This window comes from Emys orbicularis, chromosome 14, assembly GCF_028017835.1.
Source record: "Emys orbicularis isolate rEmyOrb1 chromosome 14, rEmyOrb1.hap1, whole genome shotgun sequence".
In the NCBI taxonomy this organism is placed as follows: domain Eukaryota; kingdom Metazoa; phylum Chordata; order Testudines; family Emydidae; genus Emys; species Emys orbicularis.
In genome coordinates, this window is record NC_088696.1 from 37,763,373 (window position 1) to 37,788,060 (window position 24,688).

At 57.9% G+C, this 24,688-nt stretch overlaps 1 protein-coding gene across 1 annotated transcript; it reads right to left on the minus strand.

The window, feature by feature from the left end:
- Nucleotides 1–997: 997 nt before the first annotated feature.
- DOK4 (docking protein 4) lies at nt 998–23,854 on the minus strand. Its single transcript, XM_065416633.1, has 8 exons — nt 23,789–23,854; nt 11,470–11,577; nt 10,693–10,807; nt 7,933–8,052; nt 7,436–7,625; nt 5,322–5,463; nt 1,839–1,962; nt 998–1,125 (listed from the first exon to the last, which is right to left on the minus strand). Exons 1-8 carry the CDS (start codon nt 23,852–23,854, stop codon nt 998–1,000), a joined length of 993 nt encoding a protein of 330 aa, XP_065272705.1.
- Nucleotides 23,855–24,688: the final 834 nt, after the last annotated feature.

The window sequence follows — 24,688 nt, forward strand, 5'->3', positions numbered from 1 at the left end:
CCCCGCTCAGCCGGTCCCCAGCCCACTGAGAACGCCGCCCTCCGGAAGCTGGGGGCGTTTGTGCAGAAGTCACAGTTCGGAAAGAAAACCAGTTTCTCCTGAGATGTCAGAAAGTTCCACGGTGTGTGTTCTGGTATCTTCGAGAAGTGCAAAATGAGCGTAGACTTGCGAGTCCCCAATACTCCCTCTCCCAGGGAAAGCGCTACTGGATTCAGGAGGGAGCATCCATTCGCAGCCTGGGCAACCTATGGGACTCTCCGGGGCACCTCTGCCCCTAAAGGAACAGGCCGGATTTGCAGCAGCCTCTCCAAAACGTTCACTTCAGTTGCCCCGCTTCGAGTGACACTTCATTGCTCCCACTGGCTGCCAACAATAACCGCAACCCGTCGGCCACTTGAGAAAACGCCATCCTTCCGCTCTGAGCCTTGCTGAGGGGATCCTGGGGGATTTCCCTTCCCAGCAGAGGCGGTGGGGCATCTGCTCCAACTGGGGCTGGGTTTCCCGCACGATGCCACCCTAAGGAAAAAAGAAAGATCCACCCACCCAAGAATTAAAAATCTCTGGTGTCTCATCTTCCCAGTGTCTCTTCAGTGGCTAAGAAACTTGCATTCGTGTGAGAAGGAAAGTCTCTTAATATAGAATATGTATAAGCAATAGATATTTAAAATCATTTAACAACATAGAGCTAGACATCTTCTTCCCTATCGTTAGCTCCTCATGCTCGGTCTGCTAGAACGGCATGGCCAGGGCTAGAGTTCCAGACCACCTGGGGCCATCTCCAGCCTTCTTCCCAGCACAGAGGACCCAGTCTCACACTCTCTCCCTGCAGGCAGGAGCTCTGATAACTTCTCCAAAGAGAGGGGAGGGTTCCCAGAACTTCAGCACCCTCAGGAAAGGAGGGGAGGGGAGCACTGGAAAACAAATGTCTCCTGCACTTAACGCCCCCTTTCTCCAGCATGGCCTGGCCTGGGGGGGGGTCTCTCCACTCAGAGCACGGTCACTGAGAAGCAGACTTGGGCTCTTTGCTGTCGCTCTTGCCGCTTTTTGCAGGCTTTGGCTTCAGTAAGATGAACCTGTTCAGGAGGTCTGTGTCCGAGCTGGCCTGGGCCCCGGAGTACACTTCACCTGTGGACAAAGCAGAATTTTGTACTGTTTCGTGGCCCTCATCAGGGCTGGCGCTTCCACTAGGCGGTTGCCTAGGGCGGCAGGATTTGTGGGGCGGCATTTTGCCGCCCTCGGTGGAAATTCAGCGGCGGGAGGTCCTTCCGCTCTGGGTCTTCGGTGGAAATTCGGCGGCGGGTCCTTCACTCGCTCCGGGACCCGCCGCCGAAGTGCCCCGAAGATGCGGAGCGGAAGGACCCCCGCCGCCGAAGACCCCAGGCCCCCTGAATGCTCAGAGGAGGAGCGCTGCCGCCTAGGGCGGCAAAAACCCAGGCGCCGCTCCTGGTCCTCCTAGTATTGCAAGGTGAAGTAAAGGAACCTCAATCGTGTCCTTCAGTGCCTCCTGCTGGGGGAGGCTAGGACTGGACTATTATGGAGCTCCTGCAGTAATCTCTACACCGCCTCCTGCTGGAAGGGGCTGGGACTGGAGTAGCAGGAAGCTCCTGTACAGCAGCCCACTGGGAGAATCTGGGCTTTGAGTGACTGCCAGTGCTCTGACCGCATTCTCCCTACAGTGGCTTCAGGGATGAGAAGCTAGGATGGGAAGCACAGTAAGCTTCACCAGCCCTATACAGAGCCTATGGAGCAGCAAACCAGCCCCTTCAGTAGAGGCAGTTAGAGAAACTCTGGGATGGAATGATCCCACGGCGCACAGGAGGAATGACGGAGACACTCACCGGCGTAGCTGGAGGACTCGGCGATGTTCTGCGAGCCGGTGATGTGGTGCCAATAGGCGCTCCGGGGCAGCATGGTGGTGGGCGTGCAGGGATAGGAGTAATGTTCTGTGCCCTTGTTCAGCAGCTGGAGCAGAGAGACAGAAGGTGGTGGGGACTATTTTAAACATCAGCCTGGAAAATCCAGTTGCTTTCAGCTCCACCGAGTTAAATACAATTATTGTCTGGCCAAGGTGGCATGAGCTGTCGGGCCTGAGAACTTTGACAGCAGCCACTGGAGTCAGCGGATTCTGAACTCTGTCACGTGGTGGGGCGTCATCTTTTGTAATCCCAAGTGTGTCGGGTGACTGGGATCAGGAGAGATCAATTTCTCCATGTGTCACCTTTATTACTTGGGCTCAGAAACCTTGGGCAAAACAATGGAGCCCCCGAAGCCCCCTGGATTCCTCAGCGTGGAAGGCGACGTGGCCGGGAATTGGAACGGGAGCTGCAGCACTCCCAAATTCTCCTGGAAACAAGTGGCATTGGCAGAGAAAGGGCGAAATCCTCCATGTTGCTCCATGGGGCAGCCCGGAAGCACTGGAGAGCTATAATACGGCCCAGTGTGAGCACAAAGGGGACTGCACATGGCTAGACAGTCACGCAGCATCCCTTGGGAAAGGTGCCTTGTCCTCACAAGGAGTGCGGCGAGACCACTGACCTTCCTGTGACAGACCTGTGCAACAAAACTAAGCCATGGGAAAGTGAAGAGTTTGCAGATGGACTAATTAGAGATTCTGTTGTTTGCGCTGTAATGGATAACGAGGTTCAAAGAAGGTTACCGCAAGGAATGGACTATACTCACAAAGGACTGGGGCGACTGTATTCCAAGAACAAGCAGCGAGAGAAAGGAAAATGCATTAAAAATGCAGAGCAAGGCTCCCCATAGGCAAGGGTTAATTCCATAGGGCCCATCCCATACTTTGCTTCATGAAAGCAGGTAAACCTGGTCAGCCAATCAGCTCCCGCATTTTGGCTAGACTTTCATAGCAGCCGCCTGTTTTTATGAATGGAGATGTCCCCTCATGGAGGGAAAAAGCCCATGGACTGTACCAATCTCATTGTTGGGGGGGATGGACTGTTTTTATAATTGAAAAATGAAATATAAACCACCGTGCGAGTGCTTTTTAACCTGTTCACAGGGCTTCCTTTTCCTTTCTAGGCTTTTCTGCGGTGCTTGTCACTTTGGTGTCTGCCGTAGCTGCTCGTGTCTGTTGCTCGGAAGTGGTTTTGCTCCCTGGCTGGGTTTTACCTGCGGTTTGTGGAACTGTGCTGGGTATTAGCCAGTCAGAGAGTTCTCTATAGTTCCAGGCAGAGGAGACAGGGACGTGGCCCTGGAAATACGTTTAAGCCCTACGCAGAGGTCAGGCATTTCAACGGGCACATCAGGAAAAGAAAACGACAATCCACACGGTGGTCCCCATCCATCGCAGCACATGAGTAAAAAAGTGAAGCATTTGGTTTAGTCCCAGTGACTTCATGCTTCAGTGCGTTGCTGGACCAGGGCCTATAACATGAACTCATCCCCATGTATTTGTGATCTCTAGGTGCACTGATCACGTGTAGTGATCTACACCAGTGGTTTTCAAAGTCCCCTAAGCGGGGCTGCCTGGCTAAGGCAGGCTAGTCCCTACCAGTTTTGACACTGCTGTGCCCTGGAAGCAGCCAGCAGCAGGTCTGGCTCCTGGGGGGCGGGGAGACCATGGGGCTCCGCGCGTTGCCCCCACCCCGAGCACCGGCAAGAGCCGCGCGCCTCCGCCTAGGAGCCGGACCTGCTGTTGGCCGCTTCTGGGGTGCAGCGCGGTCCGCAGTGCCAGGACAGGCAGGAAGCCTGCCTCTGCACCCCGGCTGCACCGCTGACCAGGAGCTGCCCAAGGTAAGCCCACACCCCAACCCCAATCCCCAGCCCTGAGCCCCCCCCCAACCCTGGAGCCCCTTCCTGCACCCAAGCCCCTCATCCCTTGCCCCACCCCAGAGCCTGCATCCCCAGCCCAGAGCCTCTCCCACACCCCAATCACCTGCCCCAACCCTGAGCCCCCCCAAACTCAGAGCCCCCTCCTGCACCCCAAAGCCCACATCCCCAGCCCCACCCCAAAGCCCTGACCCTCTCCTGCACCCCAACTCCCTGCCCCAGCCCAGAGCCCCCTCCCACACCCTGAACCCTTCATTCCCAGCCCCACCCTACAGCCCTCACCCTCGCACCGCAACCCTCTGCCCCAGCCCTGAGCCCCTCCCACACCCCAAACCCCTCATCCCCAGCTCTGTTGGGTCGCAGGCATCAACAATTTCCTTCAACTGGGTCGCCAGAAAAAAAAAAAGGTTTGAAAACCACTGCTCTACATAGCACGTACAAGGTACGGAAATGTTACAGGGGACCCCTCACCTTTTTTATTGTCCGAGCTTTGTGCACTGAATTTGTAGCTAATCACATATATAATCCTATGATTGACTGACTAATGTATGGCTGCTAGATGAGATTGGAAGTTATAGGTTGAAGGGGTAGGACCACACCACAGGGCTATAGGACTGGTGAGTGCGTATTAGGTATATAAGTAAGATAATGTGCTGCAAGGCCTAAGGCTTTAGGGCTGTAAGAGAGGTGGCTTGGCCCTAGACGCCTCATGCTGAAACAGGCAGACAACAACGAGCTGAGCTGTAAAGTGTAAGATGACAGTACGAGATGTTCTGGAAAACATGCCGCAGTGTACCAGGTACTACAGCAAAAAGCCGGAGAGTAACATTTCAGGGAATGCTGTACAGTAATAACCTCAAGTTGCTATGGTAACTCACTGACATAGATGTTAATGAGAAGAAGGGGAACGAAGTGGGTAGCCTATGAGAAATGGAACACCCTCAAATTCATGGGGCGTGGAAAATAAGGACAAGGGGGTGAAACTCGTGGGCATACAAGAAACTCAGGATAAAAGGTGTTGCCTAATCAAAGTGGGCAGAGAAGCACATCCAGAAACACCGAACGAGATGGCCACCTGCCTGTTCATCTCACCCATCTCGGTGTTTCTGTTGGGAGGAGAGTATGAAATCATTAATGCTGGCTAGCTTATGGGGTCTCTTTGGATGTGTTTGTGGCTTTGTACATATGCTTAATAAAACTCTGGATGACTTGTCAGGGTATTACTTGGGGGTCACCCTTCCTCGTGTGTGCCGAGCATCTCCAATCCTCATGATCTTCCCAAGAGTGAGTCTCACCCGGCTAATTCTGACATGGTCGTCGTTTGGGAGCTCGAACCCTTGGCAAAGGTCACTGTGGGCTCAGATACCACTGGTGATACCAAACCATCTGTGTTATAAAGGCTACAAATCTGTATATTTCCCCTGAACAATGGCTCTGCTGACAGGACTCCCCATCCTGTGCCCTGATTTCCTCCCCCATAAGCTACTGTGCTCAGGGAGCTGGTTCACGAAGGGCTCCCGGCCCCAGGTACTCACCCTGACGTTCTTCTCCATCTCCAGCAGGACCCTCTTGTGCTGTTCTGCGATAGCCAGGGTGGCGCTGTGCACCCGCTGGTAAATCTGCTCTCCCTCCTGGGTCTGGAAGGTGTAGAGCCCTTCCCCTGCGTCACACATCCTGCTGAGCAAGAGGACATCAATGTACAGTGTCACCCGGAGTATGGTGTTCTCCCACGGCGCACAGATACGCTGTGCCTGCTACGCCCAGGCACACACTGACTAAGAGATGACACAACACATCCACACTGACAGCCATTCACATGCTCCCCCTACACACACACTATTCCTACCTCTCACACACGCGCATGCTATGCACACATGCCCCCCGCTTGCACATCACGTGCATTCACATAGACACATTGGAGCCACACTCACATGCCTCCATCCCCTCACACAGACCCCGCAAACGTTACTTAGGCTGTTGGAGCGTTATCGCTGAACGACACTACACCAGAAGCAACCCGACCGGGGTTTGGTTAACAAAACGACCTGGATACATCTTGGCAAGGGATCATTTTGTATGCATTAGCCTTTGGCCTATGGGAGCAGCACAGGTTTCACTCTAGGGACCCAAAAGAACCAGTTTTCTACAGCATCTGGAAACACGGTGGGTCTGATTTCCAGAGGGGCTCAGCCTTCCAGCTCTTGTTCAGTTGGGGATGTAGATGCCTAGCACGAGTGGAAGCCAGGCCTACATTTCCAATGGTGGCTAGTGATTTGGGTTTCCCAGTTTGACACACCTTAAAGGGGCCTGTTTTTCAGAGATGGGAGGATCAGCACTTTCTGAAACTCAGGTCCCTCTATGGCAGTGGTCCCCGAACTTTTTACCTCGCGCCCCCTCTTACCCCTGTCCATGTCCGTCCCTCCCTTCTTCCCCTGGAGAAGGGATGTGGCTCGGGAGGGTGGGACGCAGACGGGCAAGGAGGCTGGGGCCCGCAGCCACAGCGGGGAGTGGGACTCCAGTCACAGGGCTGGGGCCAGGAGCAGATCTGGGTGGCACTCCCTCCCCACCCCTCTGAACATTCCTCTGCCCCCCGCTAGGAGGGCGCACCCCACAGTTTGGGGACCTCTGCTCTATGGCTTCTCAAGTTGGCTGTCCCCATAGTCACAGCCCCTTAGCGAGAAGTACCTTTGATCTCTAAAACCCAGAGAAATCCTGATCTGGTGATCACCTTTTTAAACTAGTCCCGGGAGAACACTGAAGCCAATTTTGCCAACTGGCCCACAAAACTCCATGCAGCCGTAGGCCCCTTGTGTGCTCTGGGTCTGACACGATACCACAGCTGACCAGTTTAAGTCTCCAAATAAATAATCCGTTCCCTCTCAATTCTAAGGAATTGGGATCTACCCATGCTAGGGGACTAAGCGAGGTGCCCTGGACTAGCGCGGTCTCATGCACAAAGCGGATGGGATGTTCCCCGAAGAATCACTGCCAGATTCGGCTGCCAAAGAAATACGCAGCTTTTTTCTTGCAGGCGCCAGTTCGACGTCTCCAGGGCAGGGCAGACTGGAGAGGATGAGGGTTTTTCTCTCGCTATAAAAGCCTAGTGTGGTGAGTCAGCGGAGGGGAAGGTCTCGTATGAAAGGAAAGCTCATGTTTCTTTCCTCTCGAGCAGGTAATTATCTGGAGTCCCTAATACAGTCAGGCCTGGCTGATCCAAGTTACTTTGCAAACCAAGTTGGCACAAACCTTCAAGGGAGGAAGGTGGGTGGTCAGGCAACTGCACTTAGACATCTGGAGACCCTGGTTCAAATCCTGCCACACGTTGTAATTGACAAGCGTTCTTGTCACTAGTCCCTACTGCAAAAACCACCCCCACAGGATCCCTTCTCCTTTCCATTCCGGAGAGGCCCCGGGCTGGAACCGAGGTGCATCGGCAGAGCAGCGAGGGAATCTCACCCTCCCTCACTTCCACAAGCACAATTATTACTCGTATTCCCCCAGCGTGTCTATAGGGATGTCTCCAGTGGCTCAGGATCCCGGCCTGCCAGAGCTCGCCCCCCATCTGCAATCAGAGCGCACTGCCCCAGCACCGGAGCTCCCTGCCTGGTGCTCCCAGCAGGCCGGGCAGAAGGAGAGAGGAGCGTCCTACCGGCCGGCCTCGAAGGTGAACCTGGTGGCATCGCGCCCATAGCGGCGCAGCGAGCACAGGGGCCAGGAGATGAGCTTCACCCGGGGGTTGTGCATGTCCCAGAGGTAGATGTTTTCGTGGGTGATCTGCAGTTTACACTCCCCGTACACGTCCAGGTTCGGGCAGGGCAGCAGGAACACGTTGAACCGATCTGCGGGGGGAGACAGGCAGCTGAAACCAAGAAAGGCGCCATCCCTATACCCCCACCCTCTCCAGGGGGGCAAGTCCAGGGCCCCCCCATCCCATCCCCAAGGGGGGGCGAGCCCAGGCCCCCTGTCCCAGTGTGGACCCTCCACACGCAACCCCCACTCCCACGGTGGGACAGACCCAGGCCCCCTCCCAATGCCCCCTCGTACTCCTAAAGGAGGGGGGAGCCCAGCCCCCTCTCTCAGGGCGGTCCCCGTCCCAGCTGCCTTCTGTTTCCCCAGGGCAGCCTGCCAGGCACCGCCAGCGCTCACCTGTCTGCTCACACTGCACCCCGGGAGCCAGGAGGTCGGGCTCCCCCAGGCTGATGTCGTTGAGACGTGCTCCTAGGCACTCGATGGACAGGGTCTTGTACCACTCCTCGGCCTCCAGCTCTGCAGGGAGCCAAGAGCCGCCCGTCAGCCCCTGCCCCCACAGCGTCCCACAGGCTCCCCCAGCACAAGCCAGCTGGCGAACGCCCCGTTACACAGGATCCCCCTCCCCAAACAGAAGACGTGCCCTGCACTATGGTCACACCTTGCCGTGTGTCCCCTGCTTGCTGGAGCAGAAATGCACCACTGGGACTTCCCAGCTTGTAAGGCCAATGTGATCATAACCAGGACCATTGCACTTCCCTGAATTAATTCCTGGTTGATCTAGGGCATCGGTCAGAAAACCAGCCAATCTCGATTTAAAAATGGCCAGTGCTGGAGAATCCACCACGACCCCTGGTGAGTTGTTAATTACCCTCCCTGTTAAAACGTGGCACTTTAAGCCTGAATTTGTCTAGTGTTAACTTCCAGGTCTTGTTATACCTTTGTCTGCTAGATCAACGGGCCACCTATTATCCAATCTGTTCACCCTGGAGCACCCCCAAGCGAACCCGGGGCTCAAACCTGCACCGCCAGAGCCCCATGCTCTACAGACTGAGCTGGCCAGGCTGCTGACGACAGCCCTCTTGCCCTTCTCTAGCCCCGTTCATCACAAAGGATCCCAAGTGCTGTATGATGGGCCAGTTCCCGGAGTCCATGCTTAGGAGACTCTTCCTTTGTCCTCACGGGCACTTGGTGCCCAGTGGGCACTTTGCCACAGGAAGGACAAAGGAGGGAGTCCGGATTGTGGCCCAGTCCATATAGTAAAGAGATCACTCGCCCAACAGTGAAATGCAGCCACCTCTGGGGCGGAACACAGCAGACATTCTGCACCAGCAGTACTACAGAGTAGTTTTTAGCCAGGGTAGTGGAAAATGCCTTCTCCAGTGGAAAATCCAGGGGAGATTTGGGGTTGGCAGAAATTACTCTGGTTTGAATTTGACGGTGACCCCAGAGTTAACACCCCTCCTCATGCGATTTCCAATAACGACAAGTGCTCAGCACCGGGGGGTTGACACCTTATTCCCAACACAGTGCCCCATGGCGAAGACTACAATTTTTTCATGGACAATTTCAATCAATGTTTGGCAGAGGTGCTGGAAACGAGGCCATGTCACAGAAAGGGGGGGGGGAGTGAGGGGCTGGGCGGGGAAGCGATCCCACCCCATGCTAACTCCGCAGAAGCGGCTCCTGTCCTGCGGGGGGTGCCAGCTCCCTGCTCTGAACATTGTGACCTGTGCACACCGCACCTCTCGGGGTTTGGTGCATCCGCCCCTCCGGAGATGGAGGTGGAGGGCCAGGTTTGATTGGCGTTGCCACCTAGCGCATGGGGTCGCCACGTCACTGGGGTTTGGCACATCTCCCCCTACGAGGGGCCACCACCACGCGGGCCAGGTCACAACACCCAGAGGGGAGAGGAGCTGCCCTCGCGGGGCTTACGGACTTCAATCAAAGTCACGGTTACGGGGAACACCGTGACCTCCAGACTAGGATGGGAGCCTGGCCCATGACACCATGCCAGGGCGTTGGCTCAGCACTGACTCAGAGGGAAGAGAATCACCTACCCCGCCGCCAGCACCTGGGAGTCTCCCAACCGGCTCCGGCCCAGGCCCAACCCTGCCTCGCCTGCGGGAGCAAAGAGGCTCCCAGCTGCGGTGGTGGAGCTGTAAGCCAGGGAAGGCACAACGCCTCTGAAGGAGCTCTCCCTCCTTCCCCCAGCCAGGCCAGGCCAGGGCGTCAGGAGCCTGGATCTCAAAGCGCTTTACCCACATGGACGGATTAACGCCCGCAGTCCCCATACAAGGGGCGGGCTGATCTCCCTCAAGCCCCCCGGCGTGCCGCAGCAGGCTGGCCCCCAGTCCTGCAGGCAGCTTCCCGGGTTGGGTGGCAAGCTGGAACTCCTGAGCCAGCTTCCCTGGCATTCAGAACGAAGGGATTTAATTAGCGAAGGAGAATTAATCCTGCAATCAGCACAGTGGCCCCAGGGTTATTTCTGCTGAGCTCCGATTCTGTCTTTATGTTGCCCCCATGTTTTTGGATCAGCGGCGTTAGAGAAATTGTCCAGGGGAAGCAGGCGGTTTCAGCCGCTGGCTAGGGGCGGTTGGGCCCCCCAGAAAGGCAAGGGAGGGGATTGGGTCTGTGGGGTAAACGTATTAGATGGGTGTTGCTGCTAAAAATGACCAGTTAATGTAGCTGTTTAAATGGTCATCTTTAGCCCGTGGAGGTGACTTTGAGCCCTAAAGAGGAGGTGAGGGGATTGCACCCAGCCAGCGGCGAGTTCAGGCTCTCTGCAGACTCAGGCAGACGCCAGCCAGTCAGGCACGTTTTAAAGCTGACTTTGCAACCACAAGGCCTGGGAACGTGAAAGCGGCAATTCTAGATCACACTGCCCTGGCAGTCACAGGGGCCTCGCTGCACAGACAGGGCGACAGGCACTGTGGGCCACATTCTCCAAAGGGCTCCACACCCTTCTGAAAGCCTGGCCTGGGGAGATGGAGTGATCTGTCCACCGTTACAGAGGGAATCAGAGGCAGAGCTGGGAGGAGAACCCAGGCGTCCTGGCTGCCAGTCCCAATCTCTATGTTTGCTTCCCCTGGCCTTTCCCCAGCCCGGCAGCTCGTGACCGTGCCAGCTCCAAGCCAAAACCCGCAGACATCCTCCTACCCGAGTCGCAGGTGAAGGTCCTGGCCGAGTCATCGGTGAAGATGATGGCCACGGCCTGCCTCTTGGTCTCTTTCGGCAATCGCGTGATGCACTTCACGTTGCTGATCTCCGTGACCTGCAGAGGGAGACGCGTTCCTGAGCTGCTGCCATCTGCATTCCGCACCCCACCCACTCCCCTCCTTTTCTGCACCGAGCAACGGGGCTCCCTCAAAGTCTCCCTCCTCCGCCTGGTTCCTCTTGGTTTCTCCACCGCTCGGCACTAGATATTCAGGGGGAGCCTCTACCTTCCCCAGGGAGAGCCGCAGGGGCCCTCAGCATGGGGGGCATAGAAAGCCACGTGAGAACCTGTATTTCAAGGGAAGAGTCCCATAGCTATCGGAGATCAATTGCAGCAAGAAAACATCTGGCCAGAAAACGGTTCTCCTGAGGAACCCAGGTTGGGGAAGGAGAAGCGTAAGCTCATCGGGGCATAGGCAGGTAAAGGGCCATGACACTTGGATCCTGCATACCCTCATACCGTGCATACCCCATAACAATCACCCTGCCCAAGGTATTCTTCACCGCAACGTACTTTTGGCCAGGCCCCGTAAGAATCACTGCGACAAGTGAGGAGGGAGCGCTGGCTATGGGGGAGCGCCCAGCTGCTCCGGTCCCACCCAGCAGGCGGCGCTGTGGGGAATGGGGTAAGAGCGCTGGCTGGGGGTGGGAGCTCTGCCTCGGTGATTTATTCAGCCGCGTCAGAGCAAAGGGGCAGCAGGTAAGCAGAGACTCTCCAACCTTTGGGCTTCCACGCAGGCACACTGACTTCTCGTCCGGATACTTCTCTAGCCGCTGGGGCCCTTTACTGGAGGATTTCCTGAACACCAGCCAGCATCTCCGATAGATCTGCCAGAGAGACACCAACACAGAGGCTGCAGCACCCCTGCAGTTGCACAGGGACATCTGGCAGGGGGCTTTTTACCCAGCGATCAAACGCGTCCTGACTGGGGTTTTCCTGTCACCACTAGCCCACGCACAGCATCCAACATGGAGCAAAGTAAGCAACACTCAGCACCTCCCTTTGCTGACCCTGCCCAGGGAACTGCTACATCCCTGAAGAAGGGGCAGCATCGGGTTACCGTTAAGCCCTAAACTTGAGCAATGACCAAACCTCATTTATAGCAAAATCCAGGGGAAACCTCTTGCAGTGAAACCCCGTTTGCTTCCTATCATGGGTCAGTCCAGCTTCTTCTAGGCCAAGGAGAGCCGAGGAGCTGTCAGCGTTATGGCCACATCTGTGTGAATCTGAACAAGTAACTGGGCTCAGAAACTGCAGGGCCTGGGGTCTTAGACAAGACAGTCAGATCGATCAATCGATCCAATGAGAAAGGACCAGACACCACTTTACAGCCGCCTGTTTTATGGAGCTGTGTGATGCAGACTGGACCCTACACCGTAGGGAACAGCCCTGCAGAGATTTGGGGAAGGACCAGGGAAGGAGCGGCAGAAGGTCCCTCAAAGTGGGGGAGCCAACAGCGCCCGAACCATGGCCCCACCCCTTCTCATTGAGGCCCCGCCCTCACGCCACCCCTTCTCCGCCCCCTACTCGCTCCTCTCTTGTCTGGCAGGAGGTTGTGGCTGGGAACAGAACAGGAAGCAGAGGCAGCGCCCGCCAGCTGATGCCCGGATGGAGGATGGCATGGCGGCGGCGTGCAAGGTGTAACAAAGCCACGGCGACCTCGAACCCGCCCCGTGTCACTCTCCTGCCCCCCACAAGATTCTGCTGAGCAGCCGTGGGTGAAGAGAGGGCAGAACTAACTCCAGGAGGATCTCCACTAGCTGTTAGCAGTACGTGGCCTATGAGACAGAGGAGCACACGGTCCCCAGCACAGAGCATGGGCCGCTCCAGCCAGGGGGTCCCCAGGCCAGCATGCCGAGGCAGCAAACAATGGCAAGGTAAGGACAGGATGGGCAGCGCTCGGCCACACCCCCTCCTGGTATCCCGGATGCCAAGTGAGCCCACGCCCCTTTCTTTCCCATCTGCTCGCACCGCATGCACAGTCTGATGCCGACGCTCTCCCGCGGCGTCTCATAGACTCATAGACTCATAGACTTTAAGGTCAGAAGGGACCAATATGGTCATCTAGTCTGACCTCCCGCATGATGCAGGCCACAAAAGCTGACTCACCCACAACAGAATCTTCCAGCCTGCGACCCCTGCCCTATGCTGCGGAGGAAGGCGAAAAACCTCCAGGGCCTCTGCCAATCTACCCTGGAGGAAAATTCCTTCCCGACCCCAAATATGGCGATCAGCAGAACCCCGAGCATACAGGCAAGATTCTACAGCCGGACCCTCATTTTACCCGCGATGGCCCGTTAATGCCTAATTGACTAAAATCACATCCTCCCTCCCCCAACATCCTCTCATCTCTGCAGCCCCACTGGCTCACCCCCTTCGTCTCCTCGCCGCCCCTTGTGAGAGTGCTGGGCTGCCATTCCTCAGGGCGATGGATTCATTCACACCCGCAGCCAGGGCAGCCCCGTGCCAGTCACAGCGCACGGCCCTGACCTGAGAAAGGATCGTGTGCCCCAAGCACTGCGGCCCAGCCCAGGAGCCGCGCCCCAGGGTCCATCTCACCCCAAACCCACCAGAGCTGAAAGACAGAGAGAGGTGGGGACAGCTCGGCCCCACTGCACGGGAACACCCCAAGCCTCACAGACACTTGTTCCCGGCCCTGCCTGTCAAACTGGAAAACACCCCGATGCCTCGTGTAGCGGAAGCTGCTCCCAGCAACAGCTCCGATCCTGTAATTGCCCTGGCCCCCACAGAGTTACTCCTGACTTATACCCTGCATAACTGCCCTGGCCCCTATGGAGTTACTCCTGATTTGCACCCTCATGTGGAACTGGCCAGGCCCCTACGGAGTGACTCCCAACTTACACCCTCATGTGGAACTGCCCTGGCCCCTACGGAGTTATTCCCGATTTACACCCCAGTGCGTAATCATTCTGGCCCCTATGGAGTTATTCCCGACTTACACCCCGGTGTGTAACCGCCCTGGCTCCTATGGAGATACTCCCTTTTTAAAATCAGAATCAGGTCCTAAATCCACACGGGTCACTTCAAGAGCCACTTTAAACAACCTGAACTGGAGCTATGCCGATTTACACCAGCTGAGGGTCTGGCCCGGCAGCTGTTCAGTGGCTTAGAGCAATGCTCCGCTGCAGTTCAGGACGGGAGGGGAACCAGGACCAGGAGCCCGCTTCTCTCCCGCCCTGCCCTGCCGCCGTCATCGCAGATAGCACGGGTGCAAACCGCTCCCCAGCCGGGATGCAGGGCCGGGGGGACCAGACACCCCTGACGCCTGCAGCCCCATGAGGCTGCTGAAGCAGAGGGCTGGCACAGAAACCAAAGCAGCCAGCGCTGCTCATGGCGCTCGTACAAACGCAGGGGGCATTCATAAATATTCGTCTGCTTGTTAAACCAGAGAGCCTTCGCCGCGGCCAGCCCAGAGTTTCCACGGGCCCCAGGAATCCTGTAGCTGGCAGCGGAGGCTGGTGGCGGCTGGCAGAGGTGCCAACCCAACCATCTGCTGGCCGGGAGCACCCCTGTTCAAATTCAGCCACCAACCCGAGCTGTGGGTGGGGCAGCTTTCCCTGCCTTCGGTGGAGTGGTTCCCCTGGGCAGTACCAAGTCATCCGCCAGGAAGGGCTCAGCCCTGGGACCCACCCAGAAGCTTCTGCTGTTTTTCACCCTTGCAGTGGATTAAACTGCACTTTTGCTGAGGTGGGAGGGGAGGTATTTAAAATTCCCAGGAAGGTTTTCCCCCGCATCCCTCCTCACCCTGTTCCAAAAGACAATACTAATGAATCCCTCGGCACTTCCCAAAGGAGGGCAGGATCAGCGTCCCCATTTTACAGATGGGGAAATTGAGGCACAGGGAGGCAAAGCAACTGGCTTGAGGTCCCCGAATAGAACCCAGCTCTCCCAAGCCCCAGCCCATGCGCTAGGCCCCACCTGTGCCAGGCTCTGTGCTCTACTAGCCACGTCCCGGAGAGAATGGTTAGGAACCATGTGCAACCGTTTCTAGTCGCTGTCTATCCCACGGGGCTCCACCCTCGGGGTTTCTGGGGTGAGAGAGCCTATGGGTGACTGTTACAGCTTCCACTGAGCAGCTGGGCTCAAGCGGCTCGTGTTTTAGCCCGGACCATAAACCTGCCGGGAGAGGTGGTTAAAATCCCGGCAACACCGCACTGAGCCAGTCCGCAGCAGCGTGCCCAGCCAGTGCCTGGGCGTCTCCAAACAGGGCAATGGCTCGTCCTTTGCTGTGCCCCAGGGGTTCCTCCCCCGGCTGCACCGGCCGCTCGCCCGACAGCGCCACCACTGTAACATCCCAAAGCACCGCAGCCAACGTCTGGAGCAGCCGGCAAACGGAAGGCTGACAGCCTGCTGGCACGGGAGGATGGGGCAGGGAGCACCAGTCTTGGCACCAGCTGAGCAGGGAAAGGGTTAACGCCAGGGGCATTTCGAAGGGGCATTCCCAGCCCATTGAGAGGAACGGGCAAGACTCCCTTGTTACCAGCTGCCACCTAAGACGGTTTCTCTCCCAGCGAGAAAGGCGCCCCGCCGTCAGCCAGCACCACACACCGCCCCAGCAGCCTGCCTCCGAGGAGCTCAACGCGCGGTACGAACATGAGAGACGCCAGCCTCCAGGCGAGGGAACATCGTTAGCCTCAGTTCACAGAGGGGAAACCGAGCCACAGCAAGGGGCAGAGACGCACGCAAGGAGCCAAGAACAGAACCCAGGAGTCCTGGACCACAAAGGTTGGTGGGGTTTAGGACACATTCTCTACGACGCACAGGAAGGAGGGAGCTCCTCGCCGTGCCCACGAACGCCTGTTGTCTCAGCTCGGAACGGACGTTGCTCCACGCCGCTATCGTCTTTCTCCCATCACGCTGCGCCCTCGCCCGCTTCCCGCCAGACAGAACCGCGCGCAGCAGCCGAGCCGGGCTCCAACCGGTCACGGCAGCTCAGAGCCGCCTGCTCTGCCTTTCTGCTGCCGCCGGACATGACGCATCTCGAGGCTCTTCCAGACCCAACTGGCTGCTCCTTCTTCACTTCCTGTCCTGAACTGTTGTGGGGTGATTAGCGATCTCAGCCCGGGACCAAGGAATCAACACCGCCCGAGCTGTGGCCCCTGCGCTGACCCTCCCATGCCTCAGTTTCCCTGGGGGATACCACCACTCAGGGGGGGGTGGGATTTAACTCATTAGTGTCTGTCGAGCACTCTGGGCAGAAGGTGCTACAATAGGAATCCAGTTAGTCCAGATGCCAGTGACCGTGGGTGGGCAGACTGACGGGCTGTTGTGGTCTGGCTCCTCTCTGGAGGGTAAACGGGCAGCAGGTACTTCCCTGCCTGCACCAGCGTCTGCAGAGTCCCAGGACTCGCCCTGCAGGCTAACCTGGATTTGGGGGGAGCGGAGGCCGGCTGGATTTACAGCTTCTCCTGCCCCACCCCCTGCTCCCCTGGGGTGCTCAAGCCCTCCCCCCCCCCCGTCATTCTGCCAGCGTTAATTGCAGCGCAGTCTCACTTAATGAGCGGCAGCCGGAGCAGCGGCCATGTCTGCCTGACTGCGCGTGCTCCCCCGGGCACACACACACCTGCCCCCTCTGCCTAGCACAGAGCCCTTCGCTGCTTTACCCCTCAGGCCCCAGCAGCCCCCTCCTGGTCCTCTCCCTGCAGCAGTTCGACCCCCGCTCCCTCCTTCCCAGCGGTTTTGTTCTGGGGGAGCTGCCCCCTTTCCCCCCCCTCGTCTCCTCTCCCTGCCAGCCCTCGGCATCACTTCCCTCCCAGCTATTCACCTTCCCTTTCCTGCCCCCCTTCTTTGTTCTCTGTAATTCGCATGAAATTAACCAGCTCGCTCTCTGCTCCCTGCCTGCTGGAGGGAAGGAGATCAACTGGCCCTTCCCTGCTCTGCTACCATTGGTGCTGAGCCAGAAGGTCTGTCTGTCCGCTCACGGAGCTATTGCCTCTAATCCCGGGGATTGCACCCTGGCACCCATTGCCCGCTCTCAGCGCCAGCTGCTGGGCCAGAGCCCGGCCAGACTGCAGCGAGCTTCCCCCCAGCAGTGCCACGCCGGAGCCTGGCCAGACTGCAGCAAGCTTCCCCCCAGCAGTGCCCCGCCGGAGCCTGGCCAGACTGCAGCGAGCTTCCCCCCAGCAGTGCCCTGCCGGAGCCAGGCCAGACTGCAGCGAGCTTCCCCCCAGCAGTGCCCTGCCGGAGCCAGGCCAGACTGCAGCGAGCTTCCCCCCAGCAGTGCCCTGTCAGAGCCAGGCCAGACTGCAGCGAGCTTCCCCCCAGCAGTGCCCCGCCGGAGCCAGGCCAGACTGCAGCGAGCTTCCCCCCAGCAGTGCCCCGCCGGAGCCAGGCCAGACTGCAGCGAGCTTCCCCCCAGCAGTGCCCCGCCGGAGCCCGGCCAGACTGCAGCGAGCTTCCCCCCAGCAGTGCCCCGCCGGAGCCAGGCCAGACTGCAGCGAGCTTCCCCCCAGCAGTGCCCCGCCGGAGCCAGGCCAGACTGCACCGAGCTTCCCCCCAGCAGTGCCCCGCCGGAGCCAGGCCAGACTGCAGCGAGCTTCCCCCCAGCAGTGCCCCGCCGGAGCCAGGCCGGACTGCAGCGAGCTTCCCGCCAGCAGTGCCCCGCCGGAGCCTGGCCAGACTGCAGCGAGCTTCCCCCCAGCAGTGCCCTGTCAGAGCCAGGCCAGACTGCAGCGAGCTTCCCCCCAGCAGTGCCCTGTCAGAGCCAGGCCAGACTGCAGCGAGCTTCCCCCCAGCAGTGCCCTGTCAGAGCCTGGCCAGACTGCAGCGAGCTTCCCCCCAGCAGTGCCCCGCCGGAGCCAGGCCAGACTGCAGCGAGCTTCCCCCCAGCAGTGCCCCGCCGGAGCCAGGCCAGACTGTGCTGATCACATCTCCTCACGAGTTTGGTTTCGTATAACCAGACTTGCTCTGCGCCCCGTGTGGGAGGGAGCGCAGTGAGCATGAAGGATGAAAGCCTGTGTGAAACACCCAGGTTTCTGGACAGCCCAGACGCAGGGAGCCAGAGCGCTGTAGCTTTGCAGACACATAACAAGCCCCCTGGGAGTGCAGCGGCTGTTTGGCACGTAGCACTTCCTCCCAGCCCGGTCGCCCAGGCCCGCCTCCGGCGAATCTCCGGCTGCTTCTAAGAAAACATCTTTACTGAGCTGTCTGGGAGAATTAGCCCCCGATGCAGATTTCAGAGCCCGTGACACCCACAGCCAGTGAGGCTCCGAGAGCTGATTTGCAGAGGGGGCTTCCCGCAACCCCAGCGCTCCCAGTGGGCCCAGTCCTGCAGCCCTCTGCACACAGAGCTCTGGCTTACAGGATCCAGGCCTGACTGTTTCTTGCCTCCAAGGCGGGTGTGTCCCTCACACACCTCTGTCTGGGGAGTGTCTGCAGCACCTGGGGAACTGGAGAAGTGCCAGCCCCCGACAGGAACAGAAGCTCCTTTCAGATGGTCCCTGATAAGCAGCAGATGGGCCTGGCTCAGTGTCAGAAATGGGCTACAGCCCACTCACTTTGAGGCTACAGAGAAGACGACGATACCAGAGGCTTCTGTGAGTGGGATGCTAGTCTACGTCTGGACACCGCTGGCCCCAGCCCTGCAGTAGCTAAGCACCTCACAGACACCAATCAATGTGCCCATTTTACAGATGGGGAACCAAGGCTCAGATTAAGTGACAGAGCAAGGAACTGATCCCATGTGTCCTGTGCTGGTCATTTTCCCTGGTCCTGGCTGGAGTCAACCGCATTGTCCTGCCACATCCAACAGGCATTCAGCTCCTCTCAGCCTTTTATTTTAAAGGAGAAAAATAAATAATCAGGAACAAACTAAAATGAAGGCTCCACAAGGGAGAGCACAGTGTGTGCGTCATGCCGCTGCTGCCTCCACAGCTCCATACACCACCGATGGCTTCAACGAGAGCAGGAGCCGGCTGTCTGTGCTGGCCTGGGGTGCCTGTGACAGAGGCCCAGTGGGGGTTCGCTACTTTGCATCAGCAACTCGTCAGGCCGAGCATACTCACTACACCTAACACGCTGTGGTCATGCTATATACCCCAAAGGTGGCATGTCATACGTCATTGGAAAACTAATAACTCACTGATCATTAATATTCTCGCACGATGTACGTCCGGTAAACCCCCAAAGGACTTCAGAGATACATGCTGCAAAGATGTCCTTAAAATGTATTTGGCCTAAGCCACGCCTGTCGCAGACAAAGGAACGTGTTCCACCTGCTTGAAAGCGTCTCTGATGTAAATTAGGCAACATGTGACCAGAGACAAGGAAGGTCCATTTACATAAAAGGTGAAGAAAGGCATCAGTAGGGGAGACAGCCTCAGCTACAAAGACAGGGGGTCGGAACCTCAAATGAGAAGCAATTGAAGCAACTGACTGTATACGATGTTACTGTATTACAGCAGTGAAGGAGTGAGGTCTTTTATAAAAGCCTGTGACGCACTGCTGATTATCATTGTAAAATGCAGACACTAACACTGTAGGAGGATTTATGGATCCTCACTGATATATTGTGCTTTAAAGTCTGCGACCAAACAAAGGGAGAAACAGGTTTTCTCCCAGACTGGAGGGGTGGCTGCTGTCTACCTGTCTCCAATGTAAATTAAGCAGCCTGGAATCAAAACGTCGGAAGTCCCTTTGCACACGCATCAGCAGGAGGATGGGACGTCCACAAAAAAGGAAGAGCAGCAGAAAGCTTGAAGAATGAACTTTGGGGTGATACAAGGGGGGTAAAAAGACACCGGGGGGGGGCATCCATCACTTGGGGGATTCCAGAGGCCAGAGCTCTTAAAAATCACAGAGCGTTGGCTCCGTCGCCCAAAGAGGTTGACGTCTCCGGGAGCTGAGTGTAGGTGAGAAACCTGCTTACCAGACAGCAAGTGTGAAAAATCAGGATGGGGTGGCGGGTAATCAGAGCCTATATAAGAAAAAGACCCAAAAATCGGGACTGTCCCTATAAAATCGGGACATCTGGTCACCCTACTTACCAAAGACTGTCCCTTTCTGAAACCACGTTGTGCCTTAGAAGTGTATTTTAAATTCTGTTTGCTTGTAACCCCATCTATCTTTATTCCTTATACTTGGCATCACTTAATCCTCTCTCTGTTGGATTAAATAAACTTGTTGTACTTTTGATCCAAACCAACCCAGCGCTGGGATTGAAATGAGGGTGTATGTCAAAGCCCAGTTACATTAACGAGCCGCAGCGCACTGACTCTGTAAAGACGCAACGAACTTATCAGCGTCTGTGACTGTCCCAGGAGAGCGCTGGACACGACCCAGGCAGGCGGACTGGGGTAAATCTGGGACCGGGGGCAAGGCGATGGAGTCACTCTGCAAACAGTAACCAGGCAGTGGAAGCCAGGCTGTGACCCGCATGCTGGCGGCCGGGATCCGGGCTGTGAGCCACAGCAGCACAGCATTAGAGGCCCCCAGAACGGCAGGGCAGGTGAGGACAGAACCCCCTACTGGTCTGGGTTGAACCCCAAAACCTCACAGTGTCGTTAAGTGGCAGTAGCGGGCTACGCACGGTGCACGACCCAATGGGAGACACAGCCCGCCCTGAGGAGCTCACAATGTAAAGGGGCAGATAATGCCAACCAGGAGAGCCAGAGGCTGCTGCAGGCCCAGGCCGCTGCAGGCCCAGGCCGCGTTGTGTCCTTAGGAGGAGGCGACACCAGGCCACTGCCCCATGTGTTAAGAGAGTGCGGCGGACGCTCAGCTCTGCACATCAGCACGGCCACCTGGGCTGGGCCGAGTCCTACCCAGTCCTGCAGAGGGCAGCACTCACCGAACAGCCCTCGCACGAGAGGCAGTACAAGGGCAGGGGATGTATCCCAGCCACACAGGGCTGGGGGACCCTCTCCCCACTCCCAGGCTGGCCCCGGGCCTACCCCTCAGAACCTCGCTCTCTTCAGCACCCGATGCCGGCGGCAGCACTTGGCCGACGCTCGCTGGCTTCACAGCAGCCGTGCCCCTTAAAGGAGGGCTTTGAATGAGGAGAGGGGAGCCTAGCACACAGGGACGGGGCGCCAGGAGCCGGAACCATGGAAAGGAGGCTGAGGCGGCCCCGGCATGGAAGATAGTCAGACGTTCTCCCTCCATCCAGAGGCGGGAGCAACGTTAGCCGCGCTTGGCCTCCCCGCTCAAGACGCCCGGCGTCCCCACAGCTGGGTCTCGCCACCTCGGCTGCCCCCCCGGCTCCCTCCCCTGAAGCTGCACCAATGCTGGGGCAGCGGGGAGAGAATTGCTGACCGCTCCTGGCGTCGACAAGGCCCCCGTCAGATCCCGAGCATGCTGGGAAAGCTCCGGGCGCGGCCACTGGTTTCAGACGCCTCCGGGGCCCCACCCAGATGCCTCAAGCAGCCACTTTGGGAAAACGTTGGCCTGTCCCCCTCCCCCAGCTCTGGGGCTCTGTCTCCCCAGCTGCACAAGGGGGCTAGAGACCCATCCGAGAGGAGAGCTTGGGAGGCTGGGTCCCTCATGCCGGCGAAGGGCAGGTGAATGCGTTACAGAAGCACTAAGCCACGAAAGCTCTTTTGTCTCACTTTACCATGCCCAAGATAGACGCAGATCCACCACATGCACCCGGGCGGCTCCGGTCTGGTGGCTCGGCAGAAGGCCGCACCCACTCAGCGGCAAGAGGAAAGGATCGCAGCTGGCAATGGTCAGCAGGGCACGGCAGAGATCCGGCTGGCGCAGGGCCCTGGGGCTGACCGACCAACAAGGCCTTTCACCATGAGGTCGCCGGTTCAAATCGGCCCCAAGTCCTTAGTGAGCGACTGGCCTGGGAGACTTAGCAGGTTTCCCATGGGCCACGTTGCAACCGGCCGCCTTGTCGGCAGGAAATGCCAGGGAGCGTGGGGAGGCGAGACTCCTCTCTCACCCCGTACGGCAGGGGGCAGGAGCTGCTCCTTTCCAGTGGGCACAGACTGGTGCCCAGCAGCAGTAACTCCACTTTAAAGCCAAGACCCACAGGCAGTCCCTCTGGAGGGCTGGAGCCCTGGATCCTGCAGCCCACCATGGGGCCACGAGCATAGATGCGGGAACAAACTGTACCCTGTGGCTGGGCCCAGGGGCTGCTGCAGCGTGGAGGCTTGGGGAACATCGGGAGGCTCGATGGGCTCCCCACAGCTGCCGTTCCCCATGGGCGGGAGCCAGGGCAGCTGGGGCCGGGATGAAGAATGTGCCCAGACGGCGGCTGCAGGCGGGATGGCTGGGTGACATTATCTGGGGGTGATTTAGTGCTGATGGAGCTGGCCAGAGCCCAGGCACTGTGCACACCCTGCCCTCAAACAGCTCAGCCAGGCCCAGCTGCAACCCACCAGAGCTGAGATGTGGGGGCCCAGCTAGTCCTGCCCTGCCAGTGCCCCGAAATCCCAACCCACCGCTCCCCTTTCTACCCCAGTGCTTGGGCCCAAACACCCAGCTCCGCTGATGCCCCTCAATCCTGACCCGCAGCCCCCCCATGCTATTCCAACCCTGGTCCCCCACACCAGCGTCCACCCTGCCCTGCCCCAGACCGGACTCCATCCCGAGCAGAGATGCCACTCACAGCCAAATAACCTGTGCGATGGTTTATTTCACATCCAGACCGAGATCTTGCCCTTGCCATGAACCAGGGTTTGACCTCCTTTTGCAGGGGGGAAAGGCCCGTGCGCCGCCCCACGGCTCCACCCAGCGCCAGGCTGGGGGTTTCTTTGTCTCAGCAACTGCAGTTTGGCCCCTTTAAGAACGGATCTCCATTGAAATGCGAAGCACACCGGCTCTCCACCAACTCTGCCTAAAATATGGGTCAAGCCAACCAGCTTGGGAGCCCCGGTCACGTGGGATCACCTGCATCTCGCCTGACAAAAAATGAACTGCTCTTTGGGGGAGGGGCAGGGTGGAGCAAGACCTTGCACCTCCTCTACCAGCAGCTCCCCCTGCCATCCCTGCGCCTCGAGCAGCCTCTGCCTGCCGCTGGCTCCGGAGCGGCACAGAGCTCCTGGGACTCGGGCCATGCAGCGAGCGTGATTCCCGTAAGCAGATCAACGACCCCGGTTCTCTCGCTAAGGACCCAATCCTTGGAAATCACCTCAAGGCCCCATTGCAATCCATGGGAGCGGAGCATGCCCAGCTTTGGGCCCCAAATCAGTGACCTGCTAACACATCCCACCCTGCCTCCCATCCCCCTCAGGGCTACAGGGAAGTATAGCACCATGTACGCCTCCCCCACCCCCGACTTCCACCCACACACTCCTCCGCCTGCACAACCAACCTCCCAGGGATCCCAGGCGATGCACAGGCTCGGGACCCAACGGGCGACTTAACTATTCCCTAGCCGGTGCTGACGTCATGTGCAAACGCAGTCAGTGGCATGGAAGGGGCCCAGGGGTGACCAGGGTGTAGGGATCTAAGCTGGGTTTGGCCGCTAGGCCTGATTCGTGGCTTTAAATCCGCAGCCTGCCCTGTCTGGACAGCACGAGCACAAACCACAGTGCCAAATTCCTACTGAATTACACAGAAAGCAACAAGTGCAAAACCATCTTCTCGCCTCTCTCCCATTAGCCTATAAATAACCCAGGGGGTCAGGTGCTTTTTTCCAAAAAAATGATCCAGGCACAGCTTGTCTGCTGGGCTGATCCAAATTCAGCCGAGTTTTGCTCTCGGAGGGAGATTCCTACAGCTGAATTCAAAGGACAACCCCCCTCGCCTTCCCCCAGTGGAAACCCCACAGCTGCAACTTTACCCGTCCCCAGAATGACCAGCGACAATGGCCAGCCCCCTACCCACGGCACAGGAGTCCTGGGGACGGGCGCTCAGAGCCAGCTGGGGTTGAGGAGGATGCTCGGGCATAACCCAGAGACAGAATCTCGAGCGAGGATGCTCTCAACACAAAAGAGGGACTGGGGGGGGGGGGGGTCTTTCTGCATTTTGCAGCTGCCCCGGTGTTTCAAAAGCAGGGAGAAGGGGGGGGGGGGGAGAGACCTTCAAAGCTAACGATAACGAATCATGCATCACAATCCCCTCCCCACTTACCCCCAATTTCCTGCTCTTCATTTTCACATAGCCCTGTTTGACGATGTCGTTAAAATTCGTAGCCATGGCGTAGCCCTCTGCAGCCGGGATCCACTCCCAAGGAGCTCCAGGCTTTTTCCTAGCCTGCTTTCCTTCCGTCTGTCTTCCTCCCCACCCCTCGCTCCTCCTTCTGCGTTCACCTGTTTTCAGATCCTCCCCGGGGTCCGGGTCGGGGGCCTCCTCAGCATTGTCCTAGCAGCCTCATGCTCCCCTCCTCCCCGGCACTGGCTGTAAAATAAAAATGACAGATAGATTAGAGATAGTGACATCTTCCCCTTGGTTCCCCCTCCCGCTTTTCTCTTTCTGGCTGAACCATTCGGGAAAAACCAAGGTGCATCATACAGAAGAGGAGAAATGGAACAGTCCAGTTGTTAACCCCTCGATTCTTCCTCGAGATGCACAAGGACCAACTTTCTCCATGCCTGAGAATCTGCTGCGGCTCCAAGAGGGGAACCGGGACAGGTGTGTGGGGATGAGACTTGGCAGCAGGGATGTAACAGGGGCTAGCTCCAGGCTGCTGCAGGCCCTGGAGAAATCATCTCTGAGGAAGGCTCTCCAGAGCTTTAACGCAAATCAAAGCGCAAGGGTCGCTGCAGGGCAGCAGGAGGTTTGAGCTCATAAATAATGACATCATCTCACAGATCTACAGCCCTTTTCGTCTCCAAAGATCCCAAAGCACTCCGACCAACTGCAGAAGCCGACTGTACCCCAAGTCAATCCATCTACCACTGACCCTGGGAGCCAGGAAAGTGATGGCAGAGATGGCACACACGCCATAGTGACCGACCAGCTGATCAGGCCTGGACGCTTCTGACAAACAGGGGATCAAGCCCCCAAACGGTGTGTCGCTTGTTCCTCTCG

Bases quoted from the DNA above. Each gene is read 5' to 3' on its own strand.
- DOK4 (XM_065416633.1), bottom strand. From the start codon at position 23,854: ATGGCTACGAATTTTAACGACATCGTCAAACAGGGCTATGTGAAAATG. The intron at 11,578-23,788 runs GTAAGTGGGGAG...TCTCTCTGGCAG, and splicing joins TGAAGAGCAGGAAATTGGGG to ATCTATCGGAGATGCTGGCT. The intron at 10,808-11,469 runs GTTGGAGAGTCT...CTCCCTCTGCAG, and splicing joins GCCTGCGTGGAAGCCCAAAG to GTCACGGAGATCAGCAACGT.